Source organism: Heterocephalus glaber, unplaced genomic scaffold, assembly GCF_053883595.1.
Source record: "Heterocephalus glaber isolate CG9 unplaced genomic scaffold, H.glaber_assembly_v1.0 deba00001553, whole genome shotgun sequence".
Taxonomy (NCBI): Eukaryota; Metazoa; Chordata; class Mammalia; order Rodentia; family Bathyergidae; genus Heterocephalus; species Heterocephalus glaber.
Window position 1 is genome coordinate 25,547,732 of NW_028258344.1, and position 26,416 is coordinate 25,574,147.

Consider the following 26,416-nt stretch of genomic DNA (forward strand, 5'->3'; position numbering starts at 1 on the left):
ATGTTTCAGTGATATTTCAGTTAAATTTCCTGGGAACTTCCTTAGTTTAAAATAACAAATTTAAAAGAAACATAAAACAAAGCTATTGTTACAGTTTTGTGACCAAATGTCTTTATTTTTTGAGTCAAATTCTAACCATGTAGCCCAGGCTGAACTCAAATTCAAGATCCTCCCGCTTTACCCTCCTAGGTGCTGGGATTATAGGCATGCACCATCATGCCCAGTATGTTATAAATATCTTAACTCACAGTTTTTATTGCCTGGATTCAAGATATTAAGTATATTGTCTCCCACTCTTCCACCTCAGATGCCTGAATCTTTTCCTTCTTGAGGTTCTCCCAAGTCATTTCCTTATCTGAAAACTGCAGGCAATAAAACATAATAAATCTAGAAAAAATCTGGCAATCTTTCACATGTACTTGCTGTGTGGTTAAAGGGAAATTCATTTGTATCATAGTGTTGTTTCAACTGTATATCTAAATTTAACACCTCCCCCACTTTGTGGGTTTCTACTTATAATCATAGTGTCTGTAAGCAAGTGGAAAGACACTGGGGCAAAATGGGGACAATGAAATCCTAAAATTTCATTAGGCATATGTAATGGGAAGTGCAAAAAAGAAAACCAGAGAATACTGATTTCAGAATAATTTAAAAATAGAGAGAGGGACTGAGATTTTCCCTCCCATACCTTGTTCTCTGCACTCGACTGCTCATGCTGAAACCACCAGGCCTAGGTAGGCCCTGTGTACCCTCCAGCCTCTGGGACCTCTCCTTTCTCACTGAAGAATGCCCAACAGGTGTCCTTTCCTCCATGCAGTCTCTTTCCTTGCTGTTTCATTATTAACAGGAACTCTTCATTCTGCATAGGTTTAAATTAATCCCTGACGGGCATACTCCGCACCTTAATAGTTATTGTTTTCCCAGCACATTTCAGTTCAGTTATGATATATGGGTGATCAGCTACTATGTGCAAGTAACTGTGATAGACACTAAGGTATTGGTTTGTATTAAAATGTTCTCAAATCTAAGTTTATATTTAAAGATTATTTCTGCTTCTGATTTTCAGTTGGATTTTTTGGTACCGTGGATCGAACTTGGGACCTTGCGCTTGCAAGGCAGGTGGCAGGACCACTGAACTAAATCCCCGGCCCCCCGTTTTTTTTTGGTGTTGTTGTTTTTATAATTTCTGACAAAAGAGCTACATTATTGGAACACAGCTATACTGTTCATCCACTCTTTTGTAACTTGCTACAGTACTTTGTACTCTATCTACAAATATGTATGTATATCACTGTATCTATCATCCCAATTAAAAACCAATCCTTACATTTAGTAGGTACTCAAACAATTATGTTGATGGGTGAATATACAAATACCCCGATAAAACCTGGAAGTCATTACGCTCTTCACATGAGAATAATATGAAGAATAAGAGATGAAATAGACCAAATGAACATTCTGAGTTTATTCCTGTAATTAAACCCAAAGTCACTGTACATGTCCATGATAATTAGAACAGAAAAGGGACAAAGAACAAATAGAAATAATTTCTCTTCCTTCTATAGAGATCTTTATTGGGTATAAACAAAAACCACCAGTCAGGAGCATTTATTTCAATTCATTGGTAAAATGTGCTTGCTTTCAACATATGCCTTGCTTTGATACATAGAGAAACTATAATGAGGGTGAACTATTCCATCTTTCTTCTCATTTGTGACATTCATACAAACATAAAAGATGACTCCAACTCAAGGAAGTCATTGATCAGAAATCTGCCCCAGTGCAGTTAGGTGAAACCAAGAACATAATTTTCCTATCCAATGCTTGAGAGTCTTCACTCAAAAATTTAGAAAAGTGAATGATATAATCTCCAAGGCTCAATAATTCATATAAACAACATAAATTTATATATCATGGTGTAGGTCAATACTAAGGTTATACATTCTGGCCCTATTATACTAGGCTTGACCATGTGACATTTGAGATTCAACTAAAACACATCTGCCATCTTCTTTCTCTGTCAAAAGAATGGGAAAGTCCCTAAAAGGGGTTTGTTTTGCAGTTTATATCCTGAAGGGAAGATGACATGGAGCACTGTCACAGCCAAGCAATAGCTGGCATTAACCAACTGTATGTATATGTATATATCAGTATATCTATACTGATATTTCTAAAGCATAACCTAATAAAAAAACTAATTAAATATAACTATTTGCTAACAATTATTAGTATAAACTTTAAAACACAAAAACTCAAAAGTTAACAGAAAATTGATAATGTAAATTATGACACAGTGGAAAAAAATTAAAAAGCAACCTTTAAAAAATGAATAGTATCTGTGGTAAAAGAAACTGACTAAACAGGTACATAGTATTTTCCTTGTGACTTCTGGCTTAACTTTGAATGACTTTTACAAGTAAGAATCAACATTTTTTAAAGACTGCTCATCATCATTTAAATATTCCAAAATAATATTTCCACCATTATATAAAGGACAGTCCTCCTTAGCAATCCAGGTTTCCAAAGTATGATCCAAGGGTAAGGCTTCTCCTGAAGAAATATGACATAGCCTTAACTTCTGTTGAGAGAGTAATAAAATCACACCATAATAAACAAACATGCTGCTTGCACAGAATATCCTAAAACTTTTAGGGGAAAATTATTATGACTAGATGTTACCTTAGCTGTTAATTTGTTATTGTCATTTTTAAGACTGGCAAGTGAAGCTGCAAAGTCTATGGCCTTTCCAATGCTCCATCGGTGGCAAAAGAACATAGGTTTGCTCTTGTCTTTGCTCCCCTTAGGTAAGAAAACCTGAAAGTAAATTCTTTCTGCCTATAAAAACAAAAAGTTAAAATACAGATTATATAAGAAGTAAGACATCCATTTTTGTCTGATGATATCCCTTCTTTTCTTCCGGTTAGAGAAGGATTACCATCTAGCGATGTAAGTTTCAGTGGGAGGACCAGTCACGTAGTATATCAGCATCCACCTAAATGCATGGGCATAAGACCCCCGACCCTGGCAAGGGTAAACTGTTTAAAGATAGGTACATACGTGACTTAACTTGGGCTAATGAAGGTCTTTTCCTAAGATTTTATGTTCAAAAACTGGAGGGAGCTCTCCTTTTTTCTGAGTTTGTTTGACAGGGTCTCCTTATATAGCCCAGGCTGGCCTCAAACTTTTGAGACTCCTGCCTCAACCTCTTGAGTGGTGGGATTACAGATGACACCACCACACCTGGCTTTTTCTGAGTTTTAAAAGTCCTGTTAATCTGAAGTTGTCTATCATTATCACTTACATCCCTTAGCCACTGTTGAATCAGTATGGAAAAAGTAGCCTCAAATTGGAAAAAATGAGTTCAACATATAAAGTGAGAATTTAAGAAAATGGATGGACACTTTTAGCATGATGAATCCCATTCCTCTGTATTTATTTATTTTTTGTTTTGAGACAGGATCTCCCTAAATTACTGAGGTTGGTCTCAAACCTGGAATTCTCGTCAGCCTCCAGAAGAGCTGGAATTATAGACCCATACCACCGTGCCCAGCTAACAAATTTATTTTAATGCTACTATTTGGAATCAAGTTTCCGTCACTTGCAAGATTCTTGATACATTCATTTCTTTCCATGAGAATGACTTTACTACATATTTAGACAGCAGAATTTTTTAAAAAGCCAATAAAACCTCAGATAAATACTTCATCAACAAAATAGGAATTCAGAAATGGTTTATCTAGTATTCTATATCCTGCCTCCTCATACTGTATTTTTTTGATTAACAAATGAGGGAAATATAGGATTGTCATACTCCCATAATCCCAGCTACATTTGGGAGGCTGGCAAAGGATTGAGAGTTCGAGGTGAGGCTGGCCAACACAGCAAGACCCTGTCTCAAAAACAAAACAAAGTGAATGCTGGAAAGAAATAATGGGAAGAAAAGGCTCTTTCCTCATTCCTAAAAACTGCTTTAGTGCTGGCTTTACAGATCAATTCCTGCTTCAATAAAAATTGTGATAATAACTCAGGCATCTCTAAGTTTTTAAGGAAAGATCACAATTACTTTAAGAAAAAAGCAGATCAAAAATTCCCATCTTAGAAGATCAGTGGTATTACAAATAGCAAGTACTTGAAGAAAAAACAAAAAAAAATCACTGGAAATTTCAAGCTTTGGGCCAATTCTGTAATGAAACACACTCTGTTACAAAAACAAATAAGAGCAAAAATATTAAAAGAGAAAATTAAAAAGATATAATAATCTCATATTTTTTAAAAAAGATAAATATGTCTGAAATAAAAAATGAAGCACTAGCTGTCAGGGCTCCACAAGGGAAGGAGGTAGTCCAAAGCTCAGACTAGGGGTGAATGGGAATGTTGGATTGAGATGAAGATCAGTTCCCAGGTCAGCTCACTGCTGGGAGGCAGAGGATGATGTGCAACCTAGGCTCTAGGAAAGGAGAGTGACTGCTCAGTGTTGACTTGGGCCACCACTTATACAAGTCAGTATTTAGGGGAGCAGAAAACCGTAGGTAAAACCTTGTGATGGTGAACAAAGCCCAGGACTTCAGCTCAGTAAGTACATCTGTAATAATCTAAAAATTTCTGTTGATCAGAAATACAAACTTCCAATCTCAAATCTGTATTTCAATGAAGTTCTGGGTAGGTAAGCTGGGGGAAAAAACACGAAATTGGTACACTGGGACTGGTATGTAAGGGTAGGGAGAGAAATACAGAAAGAACTTCTTATTCAACATGAACATATGGACTCAATAAACTAAAATTTAACACAAACTGAAGATTAACTTATCATGGGAAAATGAAAACTGAACTTAAAACAGCACAAGAGTTTGCTCTGAGGGGATTCCTTCCAAACAGCAGGAAACAGCCAGAGAGGGATTCAAGCATAGGTGCCTGCCAAATAACCAAAGAATGCCTTGATCAGGTGCTATTTTGGGAAGGGGCTTGATTATTTAAATCTAAGACTCAGAACAACTTAAAAACAACTTCACTTCAGCACTCCAGTATTACTTTGCCAGTGACTTGGTGAGACAGTGCCATGGAGACAGACTTGGAAAGGGAGAATGCTAGAAAGAGATCCTCTGAGAAGTTTAAATGCAGGTGGGGAAGGACATGGGCCCCACCCCTCACCACGGTGAGAAGTCAGGCCCTGCTTGAGTTGTGCTCAAAAACAGCAAGTTCTGAAAGTGCCTGCTGGGCACTTTGAACCCTTGCCCTGCTGCCTACATCTAGCACAGATCTGAGGTCTGATTGCTTTTTCTATCCACCTATGTGAGCAAGAATACATCTTGGTGTGGATACTGCCACAGCCTCGGATAAACAGAGGGAATAGGGGGTACATCTCAAACCCGCAGGCCGTAAGATTAGGTAGAAAAAGCTAGACTTGCTGGACTCCTAAACTGCAGATCTGAAAAGGAAACCACTCACTCAAAAATACAGAAAAAAGGACCAAGGATTTAGGTCAATGGCACTGCGCCTGCCTCGAAAGCCAAAGGTCCTGAGTTCGATCCCCAGTACTGAGAAAAAAAAAGTTTTTCTCTATTTGTGGACTTTTTTTTCCCTTACTCCTGTTTTCTTTTTCCTTTTTTTGCCTATTTTCTGTTCTCCATACTCTCTTTCTTTTTGTTCAATTTCTTGCTGTGTTTTTTTTTTTTGCTGTTACCTTTATCTAATTCTATAAATATCCTTCTACTCTATAGAAGGATCCTTTGTCTCACTTTTCTCTCCTCATCTCCCAATGTTTAATTTTTCCATTTTTCTTTTTGGCATTCTCCCATTTCCAACCCTCTTTATCTTTAATAGTATAATCACTAAGCTTTATTGTTAGATAATTAAATCTATGTTACTAGTATTGAATTCTATCATCAGTGGAGGATAGTTCATTGTATTTAGTAGACATTTGCTGTATGTCAATAGTTGGTTTATCTTAGGGTTTATGCAATAATTGTAGATCACTTCTCTAAGGCTAGAGGTGGTACATTATTAGTTCTTATAGTATGTTAATATCCACTTTGTGTTAGATAATATCATTATTGCTAATTTACTTGATATAGCCGGGGTTGCATAGTTGTTGCTATTAATAGGTTTTTCTCTGTATGCCAATACCCGGATAACCATTTTGACATCAACAATACTACAGTATTGTAGTATTCCATTCCCAGAGAACTGGGTGCTGGGCCAATTCTACTCTACTGGTTTATCAAAGAACTAGAGTCTATGAGAAGGTTACAAACAAAAATCCAGGAGATTAAAAATTACATTGAAAGTATGGGCAGCAGAAGTGACCAAAGTAAGGACAGAAAATAAAAAACAGAAGATAGGAATGCTTGCAAAGACTGGTTACTCAAAGATATCTTAGAAACAACAAGAGAACATGAGAAAAGGATCCAGCAGCTGCTAGATGACACAAAGACTAATCTAAAATTAACTAGAATATGTGGAAAATCAGAAGACAGCACAAAGGGTATAAAAAAACCTGTTTAGAGAAATAATAGCAGAAAAATTTCCAAATATTGAGAAAGATTTAAACATGCAGAGAACCCAAAATAGCCATGATCAATAGAGAACCTCTCCATGTCACATCACAGTCAAAATGCCAGAAATTCAACATAGGGACAGACTTTTGAAAGCAGTTAGAGAAATGCAACGGATCACTTACAAAGATAAATCCATTAGAATTACAGCAGACCTCTCAACCCAAACCTTCAAGGCCTGGAGAGCTTGGAATGAAATATTTCAAGCCCTAAAAGAAAATAACCTCTCACCTAGACCTAGATATCCTGCAAAATGTTCTTTCAAAACTGATGGATAGGGCCGGGGATTTAGCTCAGTGGTTCTGCCACCTGCCTCATAAGCGCAAGGCCTGGAGTTCGATCCCTGGTACAAAAAAAAATTGATGGATAAATAAGTATTTCCTTGACAAAGAACAACAAAAAACTCATGACCACCAAACCAGCACCACAAAAAATTCTCAGGGATATCCTAGAAAGAGATAATGAAGCCAACAATGCCAAAAAATCTAATAGAATGAATACACTAGGCAAGGTGAACAGTTAAGCAGAAGGGTGGAGTGGGGCAACAGAAAATGCAAGGACAGGAATAAGTATATAACTTTCAATAATAACTGTAAATGTGAAGGGTCTCATTTCCCTAATCAAGAGACACAGATTGGCAGAATTGATCAAGAAACAAAACCCAATGATATGCAGTATACTGGAAACATGTTTAATAAAAAAAGAAATGCACAAATTAAAAATCAAAGGATGGAAAACAGTATCCTATGCACCAGAACCTGGAAAACAGCAGGCATAGCTATCCTAATTTCAGACAAAGTAGATTTTAAGCCAAAACTGATCAGAAGAGGCAAAGTAGATCACTATGTATTTATTTAGCAAACAATTCAACAGGAAGATATAACAATTATAAACATATATAGATCAAATGCCAGCACATCCAACTTCATAGACACTATTAGACATATAAAAATCAGACAGACAACAGCACAATTATAATGGGGGAACCTCAATACCTAATTGTCACAAACAGATCAGCAAGACAAAAAAAAAATCAGAGTTAAACCAAACCTTCAAACAAATGGACTTAATAGCTATTTACAGAGTGTTCAATCCAACAACAACAGAATACACATTCTTCTCAGTAGTACATGGAACTTTCTCCAAAACAGACCACATGCTAGCCCATAAAACATGCTTAATTAAATGCAAAAGAACTGAAATTATCCCATGTATATTATCAAATCAAACTGCAATGAAATTAGAAATCATAAATTAAACACAGAAAAATCAAAGAAGAAATTGGATCCAAGAATCAAACAATGTCAGTACAACATACCCCAACCTATGGGACACAATGAAGGCGGTCCTAAGAGGGAAGTTTATAGCTGTGAAGGCCCACATCAGCAGAGTGAGCTCAAATAACTTGATACATCTCAAGGTCCTAGAAAAGTAAGAACAAACCAAAGCCAAGGCTATTACAAGGAAGGAAATTATAAGGTTAGAGCAAAAATTAATGAAATGGAGACTAAAAAAAAAATACAAAGAATTTTAATCAATCAAAGAGCTGGTTCTTTGAAAGGGTAAACAAAATAGACAAACCCCTAGGTAATCTTACCAAAATAAGGAAAGAAAAGATCCTAATCAATGCAATTACAAATGTAAAAGGTTAAATTAGAATGGACTCTGTCAAAATCCAGATTAGTAACTACACTGAGAACCTGTACTCTAGTAAAATGGAGAATTCAGAAGAAATTAATAGATACCTAGATACATATGAACTACCAAAGCTGAACCAAGAATTACCCAATATCAGACAATGAGATTAAAGAAGTAATATGAAACACTAGCAACTAAAAAAGCCCAGGTCCCAAAAGATTCACACATAAATTCTACAAGAACTTTATGGAAGATCTAATATCACTATTCCTCAAATTCTTTCATGAAATCAAAAGGGAAGGAGTACTCTGAAAGTCATTCCTAGAAGCTAGCATTACCTTGATTCCAAAAAAGAAAACAAGATTCCAAAAGATAACAACAAAAAAGAGAACAATCTCTTTAATGAACACTGACACAAAAATCCTCAACAAAATACTAGCTGCAGACACAACTCCAAGCACATTCAGCTCCCTGATCTTTGACAACAGGACCAAAAATTTACATTGGAGGAAAGATAGCCTCTTTAAAAAATAGTGTTGGGAAAACTGGTTATACACATACAGAAGAAAGAATCTAGACCCATAACTCTCACCATGCACTAAACAAATAAAAAATGATCAAAAATCTAAAAATTAACCAGAAACACTTAATTTGCTGTAAGATAAAAGAGGTAAAAATATTAAAGACATAGGCATAGGCAAGGACTTTCTGAGTGGAATTCCAATTGCATAAGAGATAACACCAGGAATCAACAAATGGGACCCTATCAAACTGAAAAACTTCTGCACAGCAAAAGAAATAACCATCAGAGTGAAGAGACAACCTACAGGATGGGAAAAAACTTGCTAGCTCTTCCTTGGACAAGGGACTAATATCTAAAATATATAAAGAACTCAAAAAAATTAAACTTCCTCCAAAAAAGAACCCAATCAAAAATGAGAACTGAAATGAATAGATAGTTCTTTGAAGAAATACAAATGACCAATAGATACATGATTGAAAAATGTTCAACATCTCTGGTCATTAGAAAAATGCAAATTAAAATAAGATTGAGATACCATTTTACTCCAGAAAGAATGACTGTAATCAAGAAATCAGATAATGGGCCGAGGATTTAGCTCAGTGGTTTTGCTGCCTGCTGTGCAAGCGCGAGGACCCGAGTTCAATCCTCAGTACCAAAAAAAAAAAAAAAAGAAATCAGATAATAACAAATGATGGTAAGACTGGTAGAGGGGAAAGGAACCCTTCTTCACTGCTGGTGGGAATATAAACTAGTACAGTCATTATAGAAGTCAATATGGAGATTCCTCAAAAAACTAAAATAAGAAATTACATTCAACTCAGCCATTCCTTTCCTAGGTGTCTTCTCAAAAGAGTTAAAGACGTCGTATTATAATGGTACATACCTATGCTTTTCACAGAACAATTCACAACAGGTACATTTGGAAGTGGCCTATCTGTCCATCAACATATGAATGGATTAAAAAAATTGTGGTATTTATACACAGTAGAGTACTATTCTGCCATAAAGATAAACTTGAGTCATTTGTACAAAAATGGATGTAGCTTGAGACCTTAATATCAAGTAAAATAAGCCAGACACACATACTTAAACATTCCATGGCTTCTCTTACATAATAAGCCCAAAATGTAAATAAAGAGCAAAATAAAAGATAATAGGTAGGAAAGGGGAAAAAAGGAAGGTAGAAGGTAAGGTAGAAAAAAATGCAGCTGGGAAGGAAGGGAGTAAAAGAGGATGTAAAAAGAATTAAGATAGGGGCCAGGGATTTAGCTCAGTGGTTCCGCCACCTGCCTCGCAAGCACAAGGTCCCGAGTTCGATCCCTAGTACCAAAAAAAAAAAAATACTAAATCGTCATGATAAATGTAATCATTATGTATTGTAAACATGTTCTGGTTAAAAAAAAGAGGTATTCTCATTACCTATTTACATGCTTTCCTGGGTTTGAAATTGTTATTTGCTAACTTTTTTTGTTTGCTGATTTATCTTCCCTAGATTGTAATGCGCCTGCAGGCAGAGATTTTTGTCTTTTTTTTTTTCATTCCTAGCATCTACAAGGGTACTCAACACAATGCAAACAGCTCAATAAAGTAACTGAAAAAAGAAACTCACACAGGATAAATTTCTGTAATTCTCAATAAAAAGGCATAAGTAATTATAAGATGGATTTAAGGATCATCTAGAATACAGCATAAAGAGACACAAAGATACAAATCATAGAGCTCTACAATATGTCTAAGATGCAATATTTAGGGAGAAAATTACTACAAATTTCTCAAAATGAAAACATAAAAGTGTAACTTTAAAAGTCAAGCTGAATACTTAAAATAAATCTATACCTAAAAGCACTGCACTGAAACTAAAAAAAAAAAAAAATCATAGATTAAAATCTTAAAAGTTACCAAAAAAGACAGATCATTCATAAAGTGGGAATGAGGCCACCAGGAGATGGTTCTTTAACAGAGGACAGAGGCTAATAAGCAGCAAATGAAACGGGCTGAGAAAGTGTAACAAATGATCACCTAAAAGTGAGGGCAAAAATAAGAGCTTTTTCAGATTAAAAAAAGAGCAACAGTTTACCACCAAAGAGCTTCATCGAATTAACTAGTGAAGGATGTACTTTAACAAAAATAAAAATGAGCCCAAAGGGAAGGAGAAAGTTAAAAATAAAAAAAGTTGGTATAAACAGCTAGAATTAAAAATTTGTATATGTTACTGAAGAAAATGCGACAGGAGATGTTTAATTAGATAAAGCAAGTCAAGCTTCTTGTTTTAGTCAGGATAGAATACCACATAAAATTGAACAAGAAAAGAAGATCCTTATTTGTTAATGGCATGTAACTGTATACCTAGGAAATTGAAGATAGCAATAATAAAAGAACCCTAAAATTAATTTTAAAATTTGATAAAATGGCTGAATAAGACGTACACAGAAAGCAAGACTTTTTCTTCTGTATATTAGAGGTATTTTGTATATAGAGGAAGGGGGAAATATTCTATTCAAAGTGAAAACAAAAACCATAAAATAATTAGTGATAAAAATAAGGAAGAAAGCTGAGTGTGATGCCGCAGGTTTTTTTTTTTGTTTTTTGTTTTGTACCAGGGATCGAACTCGGGTCCTTCGGAACCACTGAGCTAAATCCCCGGCCCCGCAGGTTTGTAAATGCAGCACTCTGAGAGGCTAGGGAGGAAAGACTCCAGGTTTGAGCCCAGCCTGGGCAACTCAGGGAGACCATGTCTCAAAATTAAAAATAAAAAAGGACTTGGGGTATAAATCTCCGAGATTAACCCCGGGTACAAAAGAAAAAAATAAGAATGTAATAAAACATGACCTGAATAAATGAAAAGACATATAAAGATTATTAGGAAGATAATATCATAAAAATATTTCACTCCAAATTCATACACGTCATATAATACAAAGCCAAAGTAAATTGTTTAGGAACTATTCAGAGTCAAGCTTAAAATCTGGTCTTGTTAGATGTTGATTAGAAATTAAACTTTACTTCATCTAACTTCATAGAAATCACTCCAGAATATATTGAAGAAGTTATGTGCTTGCTACTGGCATCTCATGAGCAGGGAGTAAACAGAATTTCTAGGTGGAAAAGGCAAACAGGATTAAAAATCCTTATGAAAAAGGCAAAGAGGGCTTTAAAAAATCAGCCAAATTCTCATTTTATATTATTCTCAGCTTACATCCTGTGCTCAGGGAGGGAGGTAAAAAGCACTTTCTGCCTAACACCATATTGTGTTATCTCTTATTTTTCATACTCTTTAACATTATCTGTTGGAGTCTGGCATTTGTTCTGATACTTGACCCAGAGTGATAATATGAAAATACTGAGTTTAAAAAAAAAATTGGATATAATAATCATAAAATTGAGATGGATGAATAATTTCTAACACATGGGACTCACAGTATGTATGTATACATATATATTAGACCTATGGATGTGTGTGTATATGTGTGTGTGTGTATATATATATATATATAAAATAAATTCGTACCCATATATCTCTTAGTTATCTATATTTACACACACATACAGAAACATTAGTGCTAAGGAGGATAAGCTATGTACAAACCTGGGGAATGTTCCATAAGATACTGCTAAGCCTGCTAAGAAAATAGTCTCTGAAGCCTTGCTTCAATTTGTAGTTATCTCTATAATTTATGTTACTGGCAAGTAACTTAATCTGTTTTTGTACCTCAGTTTTCTCATCTGTAATAATACATATGTCATTAGCTTGTTAGAAGGACGAAACGTCAAAACAGCACCTAGAACAAAGTCAAGTGCTTCGAAAGTTTTTACTCTCATGTTTTAAGGAACAAAAAGAACTAAAGTAATATTATTGGATAATTTGGGGTAGGTCTTCTCAACTTTATCAGTGCTAACATTTTTTTGTTCTTTGTTTTTTGCAGTGCTAGGTACTCAACTCAGAGCCTTGCACATGCTAGTCAAGTGTTCTATTACTGAACCATACTTTAGTAGGAACATTTTGGAAGAGAAAATTCTGCTGCACTTTCCTGTGCACAATAGGACGCTTAGTAGAAGCCATGCTCTCTATCCATTAGACACCAATAGCATCGTGTCCTTACTTGTGACAACCAAAACATCTTCAGACACTGCCAAGATCATCCTGCGTTGAGAATTACTACTTGAAGGGGATAGAAATGGATGATGGACAAGGAATATGTCTTTGGCTTTTTTCTTTTTTACACATATCTAATAGTTACATTTGTTAAATGCACTACTTTCACAATTTTAAAAACAGCTAATAAAATGTTTTAAAAGTGGAAAAGTGACTATGGATAATCATTAAAAATAGAAAACTAATCAATGGTTTCCAAACCAGTAAAATAAGAGGAGATATAGAGAATTCAAACCAGAAAAAAGGTGATAGTAAAGAAAAAAATAAAGATAATGAGCATAAAATATAAAATGGAAGAAATATATTCAAACATATCAGTGGTCACAATAAATATAAATCGATTTAACTCACCTATAAAAGAGATACTATCAAACTGGATTAAAAAAACTCCAGCTATATGCTGCTTACAAGAGACACCCCTAAAACAAAACAACACAGGAAAGTTGAATATAAAAGAATGAAGAGATAATAGTTACATATTCACCAAAAGAAAGCTAGTAAAACAATATTATAATTCAAAACAGGATTTGAGGTGCAATCACAGAGATCCACTAATTGAAGAAACTATAAATGCCTAATAATACACAACCTAACAAACCTTTAGAATTACAAGAGAAAATTGACAACAACACATCCAGTGTTGGAGATTTTAATATCACATCTGTCTTAGAAACACCAAAAATTAGCAACACACCTTCTCTCTCATACACAAACACACAGAGACTGGAAATAAAGGAAATAGGGAATAATGTAAACAATTCGCACATTTGAGTATAAAAATATGCTAAAGTTCTTTGTACTATTCTTGCAACTCTTCTGCGTTTGAAACTGTATCAAAAAAAGATTACCAAAAAAAACGATACCCAAGTATCTACACTGAAAATACATTCACCATTCTATGTGAGAAGTCGGAAAATGAACATGACATAAAATCTAGACAGCAGAAAGAAGGAAATTCTGAGCAGAAAATACTGAATCACAAAACAAACACTATAGATGAATACAAATAAAACATGGTCCTTTGAAAAGACTAACAAAAAATAGACATCTCTAGCAAGACTATTTAAGAGACAAAAAAGTAAAATGATAAATATTAAGACTGAAGTGGAATGATTAAAGACACAATAGAGAGTCTGGCTTATAAGAGAATAACATGAACAACTTCATAATAACAAACTGGAAAATCTATATCTAAGAACTTTTTTAGAAAAATATTATTTACCAAAATTGACTTCAAAAGAAACAGATCATCTAAGCCAAAAACTATTTAACACACTGGAATAGTATTCGAAGTTCTCCCCTAAAAAAAAATAACATACTTAAAGGTTATAACACCTGAGCGTTATAATCCTGATCTTTACAACTAACCCAAAGAAAAGAGTATAATGTTGGTACACATAAAGTCATGTAATACTAAATTTTAAAAAATTAGCAAATAAATTTAGCATTGCATTTTAAAATATTTATCTATAAGTCAGGTGGTTTACCCTGGAATTATGTGGCTGATTTAACAACACAAAAACCAATCAACATAATTTATCACTTTGGTAAGCGGAAAAATGATCATCTTACTAGATGTAAGAGAAAAACTTATAGTAAATCCTAACACCCATTTATTATATAAATTGCTAGGAAACTAGGAATAGAAAGAAGTGTTGTTAGCGTGACAGAGACTACAGCAAACAAAACAGTTGATGAATCTTTAGAAACATTTATAGTGTAGTTAGAAATATGGTGAAGGGATGGGGATGCGGCTCAGGATTCAAGTACAGTATTGTCTAGCTTGCTCAAGGCCCTGAGTTCAATCTCTAGCACCACTACCACCAAAAAAAAGATGAAGATGCCTACCTCTCATATTATTTAACATATTAGTCAACATGTTGTGGAGATCTCAGCAGTTAGGCAATAATAATAAAAGGAGGATTAAGAGAAAAGATAATTTTGGGGAAAACCCCAGCAAAATTGGAATTTGCAGAAGATACAATCACAGAAAATCTACAAAGTATGAAAACCATTCCAAATTTATGTGTTGGATAAAAGGTCAACAACACACAGCAACCACTAATAACAAATAGAAAAATGTGATTTTTTAAAAAGAAAAAAGCAGCAAAATTTTGACAATGCCTGCAAAACTTATAAAAAGCCTAAGAATAAATCTAAGCAAAAGACTGTATATGGTAAGCATTATAACCTTACACACATAAAAGACCTCAAGAAAAGTTGAAAATATAAACCATGGGCTTGGACAGAATAAATCAAAGCTCTAAGGACGTTAACTGTCTTTAAAATTCAGTATAATTCCTATGAAAATTGCAATTTCTCAGGACAAGGTGATCCTAAAATTTTTATGAAAGAATGAATGGCCAAGAATGGACACAGTTGGAAGCATTCCTAAAAGGAGATAAAGCAGAACAAACACAAACAATAGGAAGCTGGCAATATCTAGTAAAGCTGAGGATGAGTCAACATCATAACCCAGGTTTTCTATTTCTAAATATATATTCCTCAGAGTAGCATTTTTAATCTGATGGTTTCAAGCCATTATGAGTTGGAAAATCAACCTAGTAAGTTCTTGTCATTAATCTTTAAAATAATACAAAAAAGAATAAAAATATTACAGCACATAACACATACTAAACCTAAGTATCATTTAATAAAAGTGTGTCAAGGAATCTCAATACGTATGGGTGTATATATTGAGTTGCTAGATAAAATAATTTCTATCGTGCAGTTTTAAAAGGATTATCCTGGAGGAACTCTTCCACAGATACACAAGAATCTTCACTGTAAAATAGTTTATAATAGAAAAAAGAGAGGAAAAATTTGAATTTTATTACAAGTCTAGATGAACTCGATATAGTCACATGGAATAAATGAACTAGATTAAAAGTATTATCATCGATAAATAAAAACATGGTGGAATGGGGAAAAAAGTTGAAAAAGGATACAGAGTTCTGTAATGTGAAAAAACTAAAAAAAAAAAAGTATCATTTATACAAACCGTAAGCCATGTAATATTAGAAATAATACATATCAGGTTCAAGTTAATACCTACTTGATACAAGGGGGATTTCAAGAATATTTGAAATGTTTTTGATTTTCAGTCTCCGAGACCAACCTGTGGCAATGACTTATCCCCATCAGCATGCAGCTTTAATTTCATCAGTGCAACCTTTGCAGCTGTTTCGCTGTTTTTTGCACCTTTCCGTCGTTTATTTCCTGTCTCTCCCGTCTTGGAATCTAAGAAATAAATACAGGCATATAAATATATTAGGAACTTGCCTTTTCCAGTTTTATTATAGTAAAACATTTGTTAATTATAATCCTGCACCATCCATAAATTACACACAACAGCAATGCACAGAAACCACATTCACTTTGCAAATATTTTATTTATATGGCTAATGGAAAAATTTCATTGAGGTTGATCTAAACCAGTGATGGCAAACCTTTCATGGTGTACTTTTCAGAGCTTTCCATGATCAGTTTGCTGAGGCATGTGTAGCATAGGTTTGTCACCACTGATCAGGGTAATCTTCATATCAAAAAATTCACCGCTCTGGGTTTCTTTCCAACATGAGGCTATTTGATCTGATGTAGCCACTAATGCTTCTATAAAAAAAAATTTGGATTTAGTACTGTCCTTAATCCAGAATGAAAAATTCTGCTGAACAAACATACTGGCAGAGAGACTAACTCAAGGTTATGGCTATGGTTTATATCTCCATGTTGCCCCAAAGGCTCATGTGCTCATAGGTGGGGCTTTAGAGAGGTGATTGGATCATGGGGATCATAGTTTACAGCTAAATGTGAGGTTGGGAGATGAAGCCTGATAAGAGGAGGTGGGTCACTGTGGGCGTGGCCGGGAGGGTGTATCTCCCTCCTGCTCCATTGATCACTCTTCTGCTTCCTGCCACCATACCATGAGCTTTTTCTTCTCTGCCATGCTCCTCTGCCAGACTGCCCTGCCTTGGAGCTAGCCAACTATGGACTTAAACCTCTATAAACTGTAAGCCAAAATAAATCTTTCTTCTTTAAAGTTGTGAGTGTCAGATACTGTGTCTCAGTGACTTTCTTGTGTAATTAAGACAAATTTCTTACTGTGTAATTAAGACAATTTTTTTGTGGTACCTCACATTATCAAAGAGTTTTCATACCACACCCAAATAGGCTTATAAGACTTTATTCTAGAGAGAAAGCAATCCACTATGCCAATTTTATGAGTACCATAACTAGCCATAATGGCTAACAAGCTGATCTAAGCAGCCCAGCAAAAGAGACCATCTGGTGGGGTATTCACAGTATACCAATTGTCAATGGTCAGGTAGGCCTTGTTGAAGACACCATCACAAGAACGTCATTAAATTACAGGTTACTGCCAATGGGCCTATTTAGTAATACATTCCATAACTGGTAAGTAGCTTTAAGAGGCAGGAGCTCTGGAATAGTCTCTATAGCAATAAGGAAAGCACCAAAACAAGCTTTCTAGATACTTACTAATAATGTCTTTAACAAGTGCCTGTGTGGCAGTCATTCGAGGCTTTGGGATCTCTAGTTTTTCACACTCATGATCTGACTGATGACGGTGACTATGAGCAACAGAAGAGTGATACCACTTCATATATTTGTATATAACTTAAACAGATATATAAAACTTGAATAGTCTAAGTGATGCACCTTAGGCAAAAATTCTTCTCACAATAAGGACATATAACTGCCATAAGCTCTCTTTGAGCACAGTCCTTGAATGAGCATGGGTAAGGTTCATTTGTATCTATCTTTGTTTTCTCACTGATTACAGTCACCTGAAAATGTAAAAAAGGAAAAAATGGCATTATAGTTCACATTTAAAGCAAATTTACAAATCTATTTCAGAATGCAGCATTCATATCATTTTTTTTAGCCTTATTAGATCAAGCTATATACTCTTACATAAAAATGATAATGTTGTGATAGTGTGCTGTTTTAAACTTTCATACTGTGGCATCTTTATTTTCTATGCTAAGGTGAAATGACTTCTCTTAATCTTCTACATTGCAATAGACTCATACAAAGATGCCCTCATAATAAAATATGCTTTTTTTGTTTGAGATAGGGTCTCTAGGTAGTTCAGGCTGGCTTCAAACTCACGGTGATCCTTCTGCCTCGGCCTCCCGAGTGCTGGGATTACAGAAATTATGCTCGAGTAATCCATCTCATCAATTCCAAATGGCAAGTCATAACTACTTTCTATACCAGTTGTAGGGGACTGCACACCTTAATTAGTGGATAGAACACTTTAAAATTATATTGAGGCAGAGTTAAAGATAATTTTCATAATCATAAATTATTTTCTATGCTACAAATTAGATCAGAGGAAGACAAGATTTTGTAATGCTAAAATAATTTTTTTAAAAAATTTGTATCAGCTAGACTATTCAGCATTACATATTATTTCTTGAGTTAAATAAATTAGGGAAATAATTGCTTAAAACTTGTAACCAGAGGAAATTACTTTGGATTATGATAGTTACATTTGTAGGAATTAACTTGAATATCCTTCCAAATTTGTTGCAATGACCCACTGTTAAAATTATTTTTATTTCATTATTTAATTAATGAGAGCTAATAATTTCAGAGTTAATTCGTAGAAATAAAATGATATAAGAAAAAAGAAAACATGAAAGATTTATAAGCGATATAAGAAACATCAATAAATTTTACAAAATATGAATATTTCCTGCTACCATGTTAGGGAGTTTTTATTTTCCTCAGATAAATCTCTTCAAAGGTTCACATTCTGACTCAATCCATGTATCCTCAATTTTCTATAACTGAGAGAACAGATGTGAAAATACCTAATAAAATGCTTGATAAATGGTAAGCAAGAGTAAGTATAAACTATATAGTGTGAGAGACAAATGCTGCTTACTATGTGGTGATTCAGTTTAACTTCCTGTCTCTCTCTGCCTAAAAGATAAGTGATGCAATGTAATTAACTGCCAAGTTTAAGAAAATTCTTACATTAGGCATGGTGGAAACAGCTTTCTTTTTCCTTTTGAAACTGAACTGCTTTCGGGAAGGCTAACCTGGTCCAGTATTGCTGTGACTAAGCCTAATTTTAAGTTTCCTCTGCAGACCTCTTTGTTTCTACACTAAGCTTCACCATTCAGTTTGCTCATTATCAGTAATAAGAGCGTTATTTTGACTTCTATCTGCCAGTCTCTTTCAAATTTATCAATTTGTTTGGAATTAGGATAGGGATTTTGCTGGATTATAAATTTGTTTCTGGTGGTCCGGGGCTGACTGAGCCAGAAAAACTTACTAAGAAGGAATCCTATCACCAGATACGAATGAAAATAAACATAGCAGTGAAATTAACAATGAAATAGAAGAACTATATGATGGCATTAATTCTAACATGTATTCATAAATATACGGTGTAAGGCTAAGTGGGCTACTAAAAGAGAAATGTTAAGGAATAAGAGTTATGAGGATAAAAACTTGCAAATACAAAATAGATACATTTTTTCTAAGAAAGAGAAAAATAATACTAAATTAAGCAAAATCTTCTTTACCTAATCAGTTTAGGACATCAAACTTTAATCTCTAGTCCCTGACTAGCTTTTAATCTAATCAAATTCTGAATGAAAATACATGAATACTAACAAACATTATCAGATTAGAGAAAATTAACATACCTCAGGACAACCATGAGATTCCCTGCTTCTGTGTTCAAGGCTTTAAAAATGCAAAAAAAAAAAAAAGGGTTATTTAAATGCAAACAATGCCAAGCTATTTTAATATAGTATCCATAAGATACATTACACTCATACTACATTAGTAACTTTTCATGTAAAAATAAAACAAATCCCAGATAAATTAAAGATGGAACATCTATAGTTTCTAAAGTTTTAAAGCATAAATGTTCTCAATATGGGTAAAACAACTTATTACTCTAAATTACCTTCACTGTGAGTGCTTTAAAGTGCATGAAAACACAAACACAAATAGACCTTTCAATTTCTTTTATTCTTGAAGGAATCAGTAAAGATCATCAGAGATAAACTATCAGAGTGCTCCAATGTTGAATAATTTAAAAACATGCATTACTTTTATTTACTTCCAACAAATCCTTGTGAATTATATTCTGAAATAGATTTGTTCTTTTAGTGTTCTGTTTAGTAAATTAAATGCCTGATGTTTGAAACTTTAATTATGTTTCCCTAAATCCTTGGTTAGTACCCAGGTTTTACTGTGCATGTGATATGTTCAAATAACATGTGATATTACTTTAAGCAATTTACAAACTTGGCTCTTTTCATTTATTAAAATAAAGATTTTTTACCATATTCTTTAATTCACATGTATCACCCCATTTCTGCAAGTTTAAAGATGAGTCACATATATACACAAGTGGAGCCTAGACGAGTCAGTTTCTTTTTTTCCCCAAGTAATTATTATATATTAATGGCTAAAGTTATTTCAAAGGATTATACTTTTTGGAAATTAACCCTGTATTATAAACAATGAAATTACTCCCAAATCCTACATAAAAATTTAACTTACCAAAATATTCCTGAACAACCATCACATACAAAGGGAAGAAAATCTAAAATTGGAGGAAATATGGTAGGTACTGGTCAGTATCTGCTTTTTAGTTTTCTTACAGAAAAGGAATCTTAAGGAGATACAGTAGAGTATATTTATCTTAGAGGATTGCCCTTCCTTTGGAGGAGAACTCTTTTTGAATAATTTTCTAGAATATCACCACATAATCATTATTAAACAAAAGTCATCACAACTTCATTAACTCTGGAAAGAAGTGACTAAACTAATAGGAGATAGATATTGTAGTAGCTTTCTTAGATGAGAAAAGAAGTTTTGGTGGTATTTTTCTCTTTTCTTTTTTCGTTCTTTTCCCTGTATTTCCAAGATTTACTAGGTGTTCTTTCTGAAGACCTTATATTTGTAAAAACTCTGCAATTGGAGGAAAAACACAGAACCAAAAACCTAGGGGTTTTTCATTCCACTGCTTACTAATATAGCTCTATTAAGTAGGTTACTTAATAGTAAACTTCTGGAGAGATATATACAGTATAAATAGTAAGATAAAGCATATAGTATATGTGTCCTTGTGAGATAATTGTATATAGTTCACGTATCTTTCTCTCCATGCCATGTTAATATATACATACCCCCAAACCAAAGTACTATTAACTAATATAAATGGGTATAGAGAGGCAAATATATACACACACACAAAGCACAGAGTATGTGTATATATGTATATATATGAGTATGCACACGTATCTATAGATCTGTATCTGTATCTATGCTGTAGGCCACACCTACCTCAGCAAGTAATTATAAAATCCAAATGAGATATGTGTAAAATATCAGAATAACAATATAGTAACTATAATTAGTAAGAATAATTACAACAATTAATTTCTTTTGAATATGTTCAGCTCCAGAATACACTGGGTGGATATGCTTTTAAAGAGATTCCAGAAATTCAATAAATGGACTGATACTTTAAAGTTAACTGTTGAATTGTTTCCTTCCAGTTGATAAACAACTACTTTAGGACCAAGCATCAAAGTTAGAAACTAAATTTTTGGAAAGCAAGTAAAAGTATCCATTCTCAGATGTGGCAACTAACCATTAACTACTAGATACAATCAATCACTTTCTAAATTGTTCAACATACCTAATATTAAATTACACTGTAGTGCTAAGGCAGGCTGGACATATCTAATTGTGCATCACTTTTACAAAGTAAACACAAGAAGGTACTGTTTAGTTTCTCTCTCTCTTTTTTTTTTTTTGTGGTACTGGGGATCGAACAGGGTCCTTGCGCCTTTGAGGCAGGCTACAGAACCACTGAGCTAAATCCCTGGCCCTGTTTAGTCCCTCTTTAGAGAAAGCTACAATTGTGTTGAAAAGATCTTATTTTCCAGGGTATCTTAAGCCAAAATAGAAAAAGATAGTAATGTACCCAAAAGGGGCCCCCAGGTAATTATGCTTGTAGAATAAGAAGGTCTAAGTAATTCTTCCTTTACATAGAAGTGAGTTTGATAAACGGTCAATGTGGCTTTTTAAACCATGACTCTGAACTTCAGCTCCACATCAAGAAATTAAGTATACATCAGGAACAAGGCAAGGATATCTACTCTCCACTTTTATTCACATAGACATCATTTCCATTATTCGGTATATTTCTTAAAATTTTAGCTGGAACAATTAGACAAGAGAAAAAACTAAAGGGATACAAATTGGAAAAGAAGAAGTTGAATTATCCTAGTTTGCAGGTGATATGATCCAACAGAAAATCCTAAGGACTCTACCAAAAGACTTTTAGAGATGATAAATGAATCCAGCCATATAGCAGGATAACAATCAACATTAAAACTCAGTAACTTTAGTAAATTTAGCCCAATAATGGCCTAGTTGGAAACAAGTCAGGAAATCAATTTCATTCACAATAGTTTCAAATAAAATACCTAGGGATTAATCTATTCAATGAGGTAAAAAACTACTACAATGAAAATTTCAGAACACAAGAAATTAAAGACACTAGAAGATGGAAAGACAGCCAGTGTTCATAGACTGGCAAAATTAATATTGTTAAAGTGGCTATATTACCAAGAGAAATCTATAGATTCAATGCAGTCCCCTCAAAATAACAATGGCATTCTTCACAAAAATAGAGAAAAAATACTAAAATTTGTGTGGAAATACAAAAGATGCAGAATAGCCAAGGCAATGCTAAGCAAAAAAAACAAGGTTGGAAGCAACACAATACTTGATTTCATCATACTACAAAGCCATAGTGACAAAAGTAGCTTGGTATTGGCACAAAATAGACACATACACCAATAGACTAGAACAGAGGACATCAAACAGAATGGCAACTATAGCCAACTGATTTTTTTTTTTTAACAGCCAGCTGATTCTGGACAAAGGAACCAAAAGAGTATGTTGGAGAGAAGACAGCCTCTTTAACAAACAGTGCTGGAAAAACTAGATGATTGAAACTATATCCCTATCTCTCACCTGGTAAAAAAATCAATTAGAAATGAATAAAAAATCTAGGCGTAAGACCTGAAACTTTGAAAGTGCTAAATGAAAACACAAGAGAAACCCTTCAAGCCATAGCCACAGCAAAGACTTCCTGAAGAGGACTTCAACAGCACAGAAAATAATAGATAAAATCAAGAAACGCACTACACCAAATTAAAAAGTTTCTACACAGCAAGGAAAAACAACGGAGAGTGAAGAGACAGCCTATGTATGAGAGAAAATCTTTACCAACTACACTTCCAAGAGAGGATCAATACGTAGAACATATAAAGAACTCAAAAACAACACCAAAAAAATCAAATAGTACATTGATAAACAGGCAAATGAACTGATCAGACACTTCTCAAAAGAAGTTCAAACAGCCAGCAAGTATATGAAAAAATGTTCAACATTTTTAGTTATTAAGGATGTGCGAATCAAAACTACATTGAAGTTGGGTGTGGTGGCACACACCTGCAATCCCAGCACTCCGGAGCTGAACCAGGACTGCCTTGAGTGAGACCCTGTTTCAAAACCAACCAACCAACTAACCAACCAACAACAAGAACAACAAAAAAAGACATTAAGAGTTCGATCCCTGGTACCAAAAAAAAAAAGACACTGTGATTTCATTTCAACCCAGTCAGAATGGCTACATGAAGAATACAAAATACAATAAATGATGAGGATGGGGGTGGGAGTGCTACACTGCTGGTGGGAATGTAAATTAGTTCAGCCTCTATGGAAGTTAGTATGGAGGTTCCTCAATAAAATTAGAGCTACCATACGATCCAGCCATATCACTTCTAGATATATATCTGAAACTATAAAGTCAGCATACTATAAAGACAATATTTTTATTGTGGCACAGTTCACAATAACAAAGATATGGAGCCAGCCTAAGTGCCCATCAACAGGTGAAGAAAATGTGATATACATTATATAGTATGTAATACATATAAGTATTATTTCTCAGCCATAATAAGGAAGAATGAAATTCTCTCTAATATGTAGAGTCTAAAAAAGATAAGAAAGTAGCAAGGAATCTGTTATTAAATAAAATGAAGGGAGTAAGAGGAAGGGAAAGGGGTATAAGGGGGATGTAATAGGGGTAATGGGATGGCTATGAGCAAAACAAACTTACTGAAATCCTCAAAAATATGGGAAACTAGGGGGAGGGGGAGGTAAGGGTGATGAAGGGGGGTTGGTGAAAATGATAAAAGTTATATCCATGTACAAACCCGCCAAAATGAAACGAATTAATCTGTATAATCAATGAGATAAAAAAATAAGAATGATTTCATTGAAAGAAACTGAAGCATGTACTATTTTGCAAAACTTACGTTATTTTCAATATGCAAAACTGTACATACTTGCTGTCTTGAGACTCTTGGTAACTAAGTAAATACTAGATGAAAACCTGGAGGGCCCAGGGGCAAGAGCTAAAATCAAGATAATTTATTATCACCTAACATCATTTTTCCATTCAGCCAGAAGCTAGATGAAATTTAGATATTCAATTTACTCTACATTTTAACTTTTACACTGGTCCGAAAGAGACAGACCTTGCCTCATGTCAGATAGTTACACTAAAGGTACGTGAAGTTGGAAAGGAAGACAAATTATATCATAGATGACAGATAATATTTTTAGATCCACTACAGAAAACCAGGGACATCAGGTATAAAAAATCTACAGTCAAAATCCAAATGGCTAAGCTTCAAAGAAAGGACTGCAAGAAAAAAAAGCTTTTACCTGCTGAGTGGCTGGTGATTACAGGTAATAGTGAAAGATACATCTACAGAATGTTATAAGTAACAAGAACCTAGCAAAGATTATGGCACCTGAAATTTTGGTCTTGCCCACAGTATCTAATAAATTATGACCCTCACACTGAATCTGGACTAAACTTCAAAGCCTTTTCAATACACTGATTCCGGAGCTTACTACTAATTCCCGAAATTGCAGGGGCTGATGAAACCTATTTGTCACTTCATGCACACATCTGGAGTGAAACCCAGTACCAAAGACGAAGTAGTCTGTGTGATTCTGATGCTTCAAGAACCTGCCTGTTTTAGGAGTATCACATGCTGAGTCCTGTGTCACTCTACCAGGGGCTATGCATATTACAAGATCTCTCTGTTCAATGGAGAGACCATCATCATATTGTCAACGCTCTCTAGAATGCAGCTTAGCAGTCTTAAACTCTTCTGCGTGAAAGAATGTAGTAGTTTTAGCCTTATGTGAGTCCAGTACCAAAATCAATGCTTTATAAATATTTGTTCAAATAATGATAATCACGATCAGAGAATGAGCAAGAAGAGGATAATTATCATCAGAGGATAATAAAAAGTTTGAGGGTGATCACCCCATTTGACAATCTGATACAGGGGCTTCTACAGATTCTCATCTGTGTACATCAAGCCTGAATACCTAACTCCTTCGTCTGACATAGGCAAAAGATAAGTAAACAAAAAGTCTTGGAAAGTGGCTCGTCGACAGCAGCAGAGGCAGGCCAGAGGGGAATCTGGGTCTCTGGGACCTAAACCTCACTCGGCTGGAGCTCCTCAGAAAGGACTTGCGGGTTCCATGACCCAGCAGTGTGTGCTCTGTGGCCTCCTCGGGCAAGGCGCACTAGCCATAGTGAACTCCGCAAGGTTCGTTTGCAAAAACTGCGTAGAGACCAGGAAGACCACGAGTTCCTTCCAAAGGCTCAGGTGCAGCAACAACCCAGAAAGTACCAACACACTGCCTGCTGAGTCCGGAAGGACGCACCCGCCCCGCTCCTCGGACTACGCTCCGCCCTGCGGCCTCCCCTCACCCGGGCCACCATCCAAGGGCCAAAAGCAAGGCCTTGGTCTTCCGCGGCCGGGATGGGCACTGCTGCATCACCTCGCTGCCTGCAGTGCTCCACCTGGCAGTGCTGCCCGACATCCAACTCCGCCATTGTTCAAGAGACGCAAACAGGGGGGCGTAACCGCGGGGGGGACGGGGCAGCGTTTGCACGCGAGGTGCCTGCTGGGAGCGTGGATCACCGGGGGCGGGGTCTGAAGTAGGGGCGGGGCGAGGACCTGAAGTTGCCAAGGGGAGACTCCTAGGCGGGATCCCCTATCCTGTGCTAAGGCCCCAGCACAGGGGCGGTGGTTTCTGAGTGTCTTTCTCGGAGTTCTGGTCCAGTTCTTAGGAAAAACAGCCCTTCTGGAGTATTGCGTGCCGCCGCAAGAAGCAGGAATGAACTTAAACGAATTAAAAAACAATTAACAGCATAATCTCAGGAATCAGCACAGTACCTGGCACAAAGAATTGCAAGAATCAAGTAAAAGAGATGGACACTGCTTATTCAGTCCCTGATTCATGCTGCACTAATTTACTATGATTAGTTTGAAGTAAATGCCCGTGCAATGAAGTCATTAATGCTTTTTTTAAAAAAGTTTCTTTTTCTCGCCTTAAAATTTTTTTCATAGAAAAAAAATATAACCCTGGAGGTCTCTAGTGTGTATATAGAGC

At 35.1% G+C, this 26,416-nt stretch overlaps 1 protein-coding gene across 5 annotated transcripts in view; it reads right to left on the minus strand.

Moving 5' to 3' along the window:
* Positions 1-1,450: 1,450 nt before the first annotated feature.
* The window catches only part of Zfand1 (zinc finger AN1-type containing 1), a 37,729-nt gene continuing 12,763 nt past the window's right edge, over positions 1,451-26,416 (minus strand). For 2 of the 5 annotated variants that reach the window (XM_021255982.2, XM_021255983.2), the window contains exons 3-9: positions 20,414-20,456; positions 19,546-19,585; positions 17,543-17,670; positions 17,363-17,454; positions 15,984-16,105; positions 2,680-2,835; positions 1,451-2,578 (exon numbers count right to left, since the gene is read on the minus strand). In XM_021255982.2, coding sequence (XP_021111641.1) covers positions 2,411-2,578; positions 2,680-2,835; positions 15,984-16,105; positions 17,363-17,454; positions 17,543-17,670; positions 19,546-19,585; positions 20,414-20,456 — 749 coding nt within the window. In that variant the 3' untranslated portion in view covers positions 1,451-2,410. Of the gene's footprint in view, positions 2,579-2,679; positions 2,836-15,983; positions 16,106-17,362; positions 17,455-17,542; positions 17,671-19,545; positions 19,586-20,413; positions 20,457-25,730; positions 25,921-26,416 lie in introns of those variants that run through there. The other 3 variants (XM_004841998.3, XM_021255984.2, XM_087190528.1) reach the window with 3 other exon arrangements.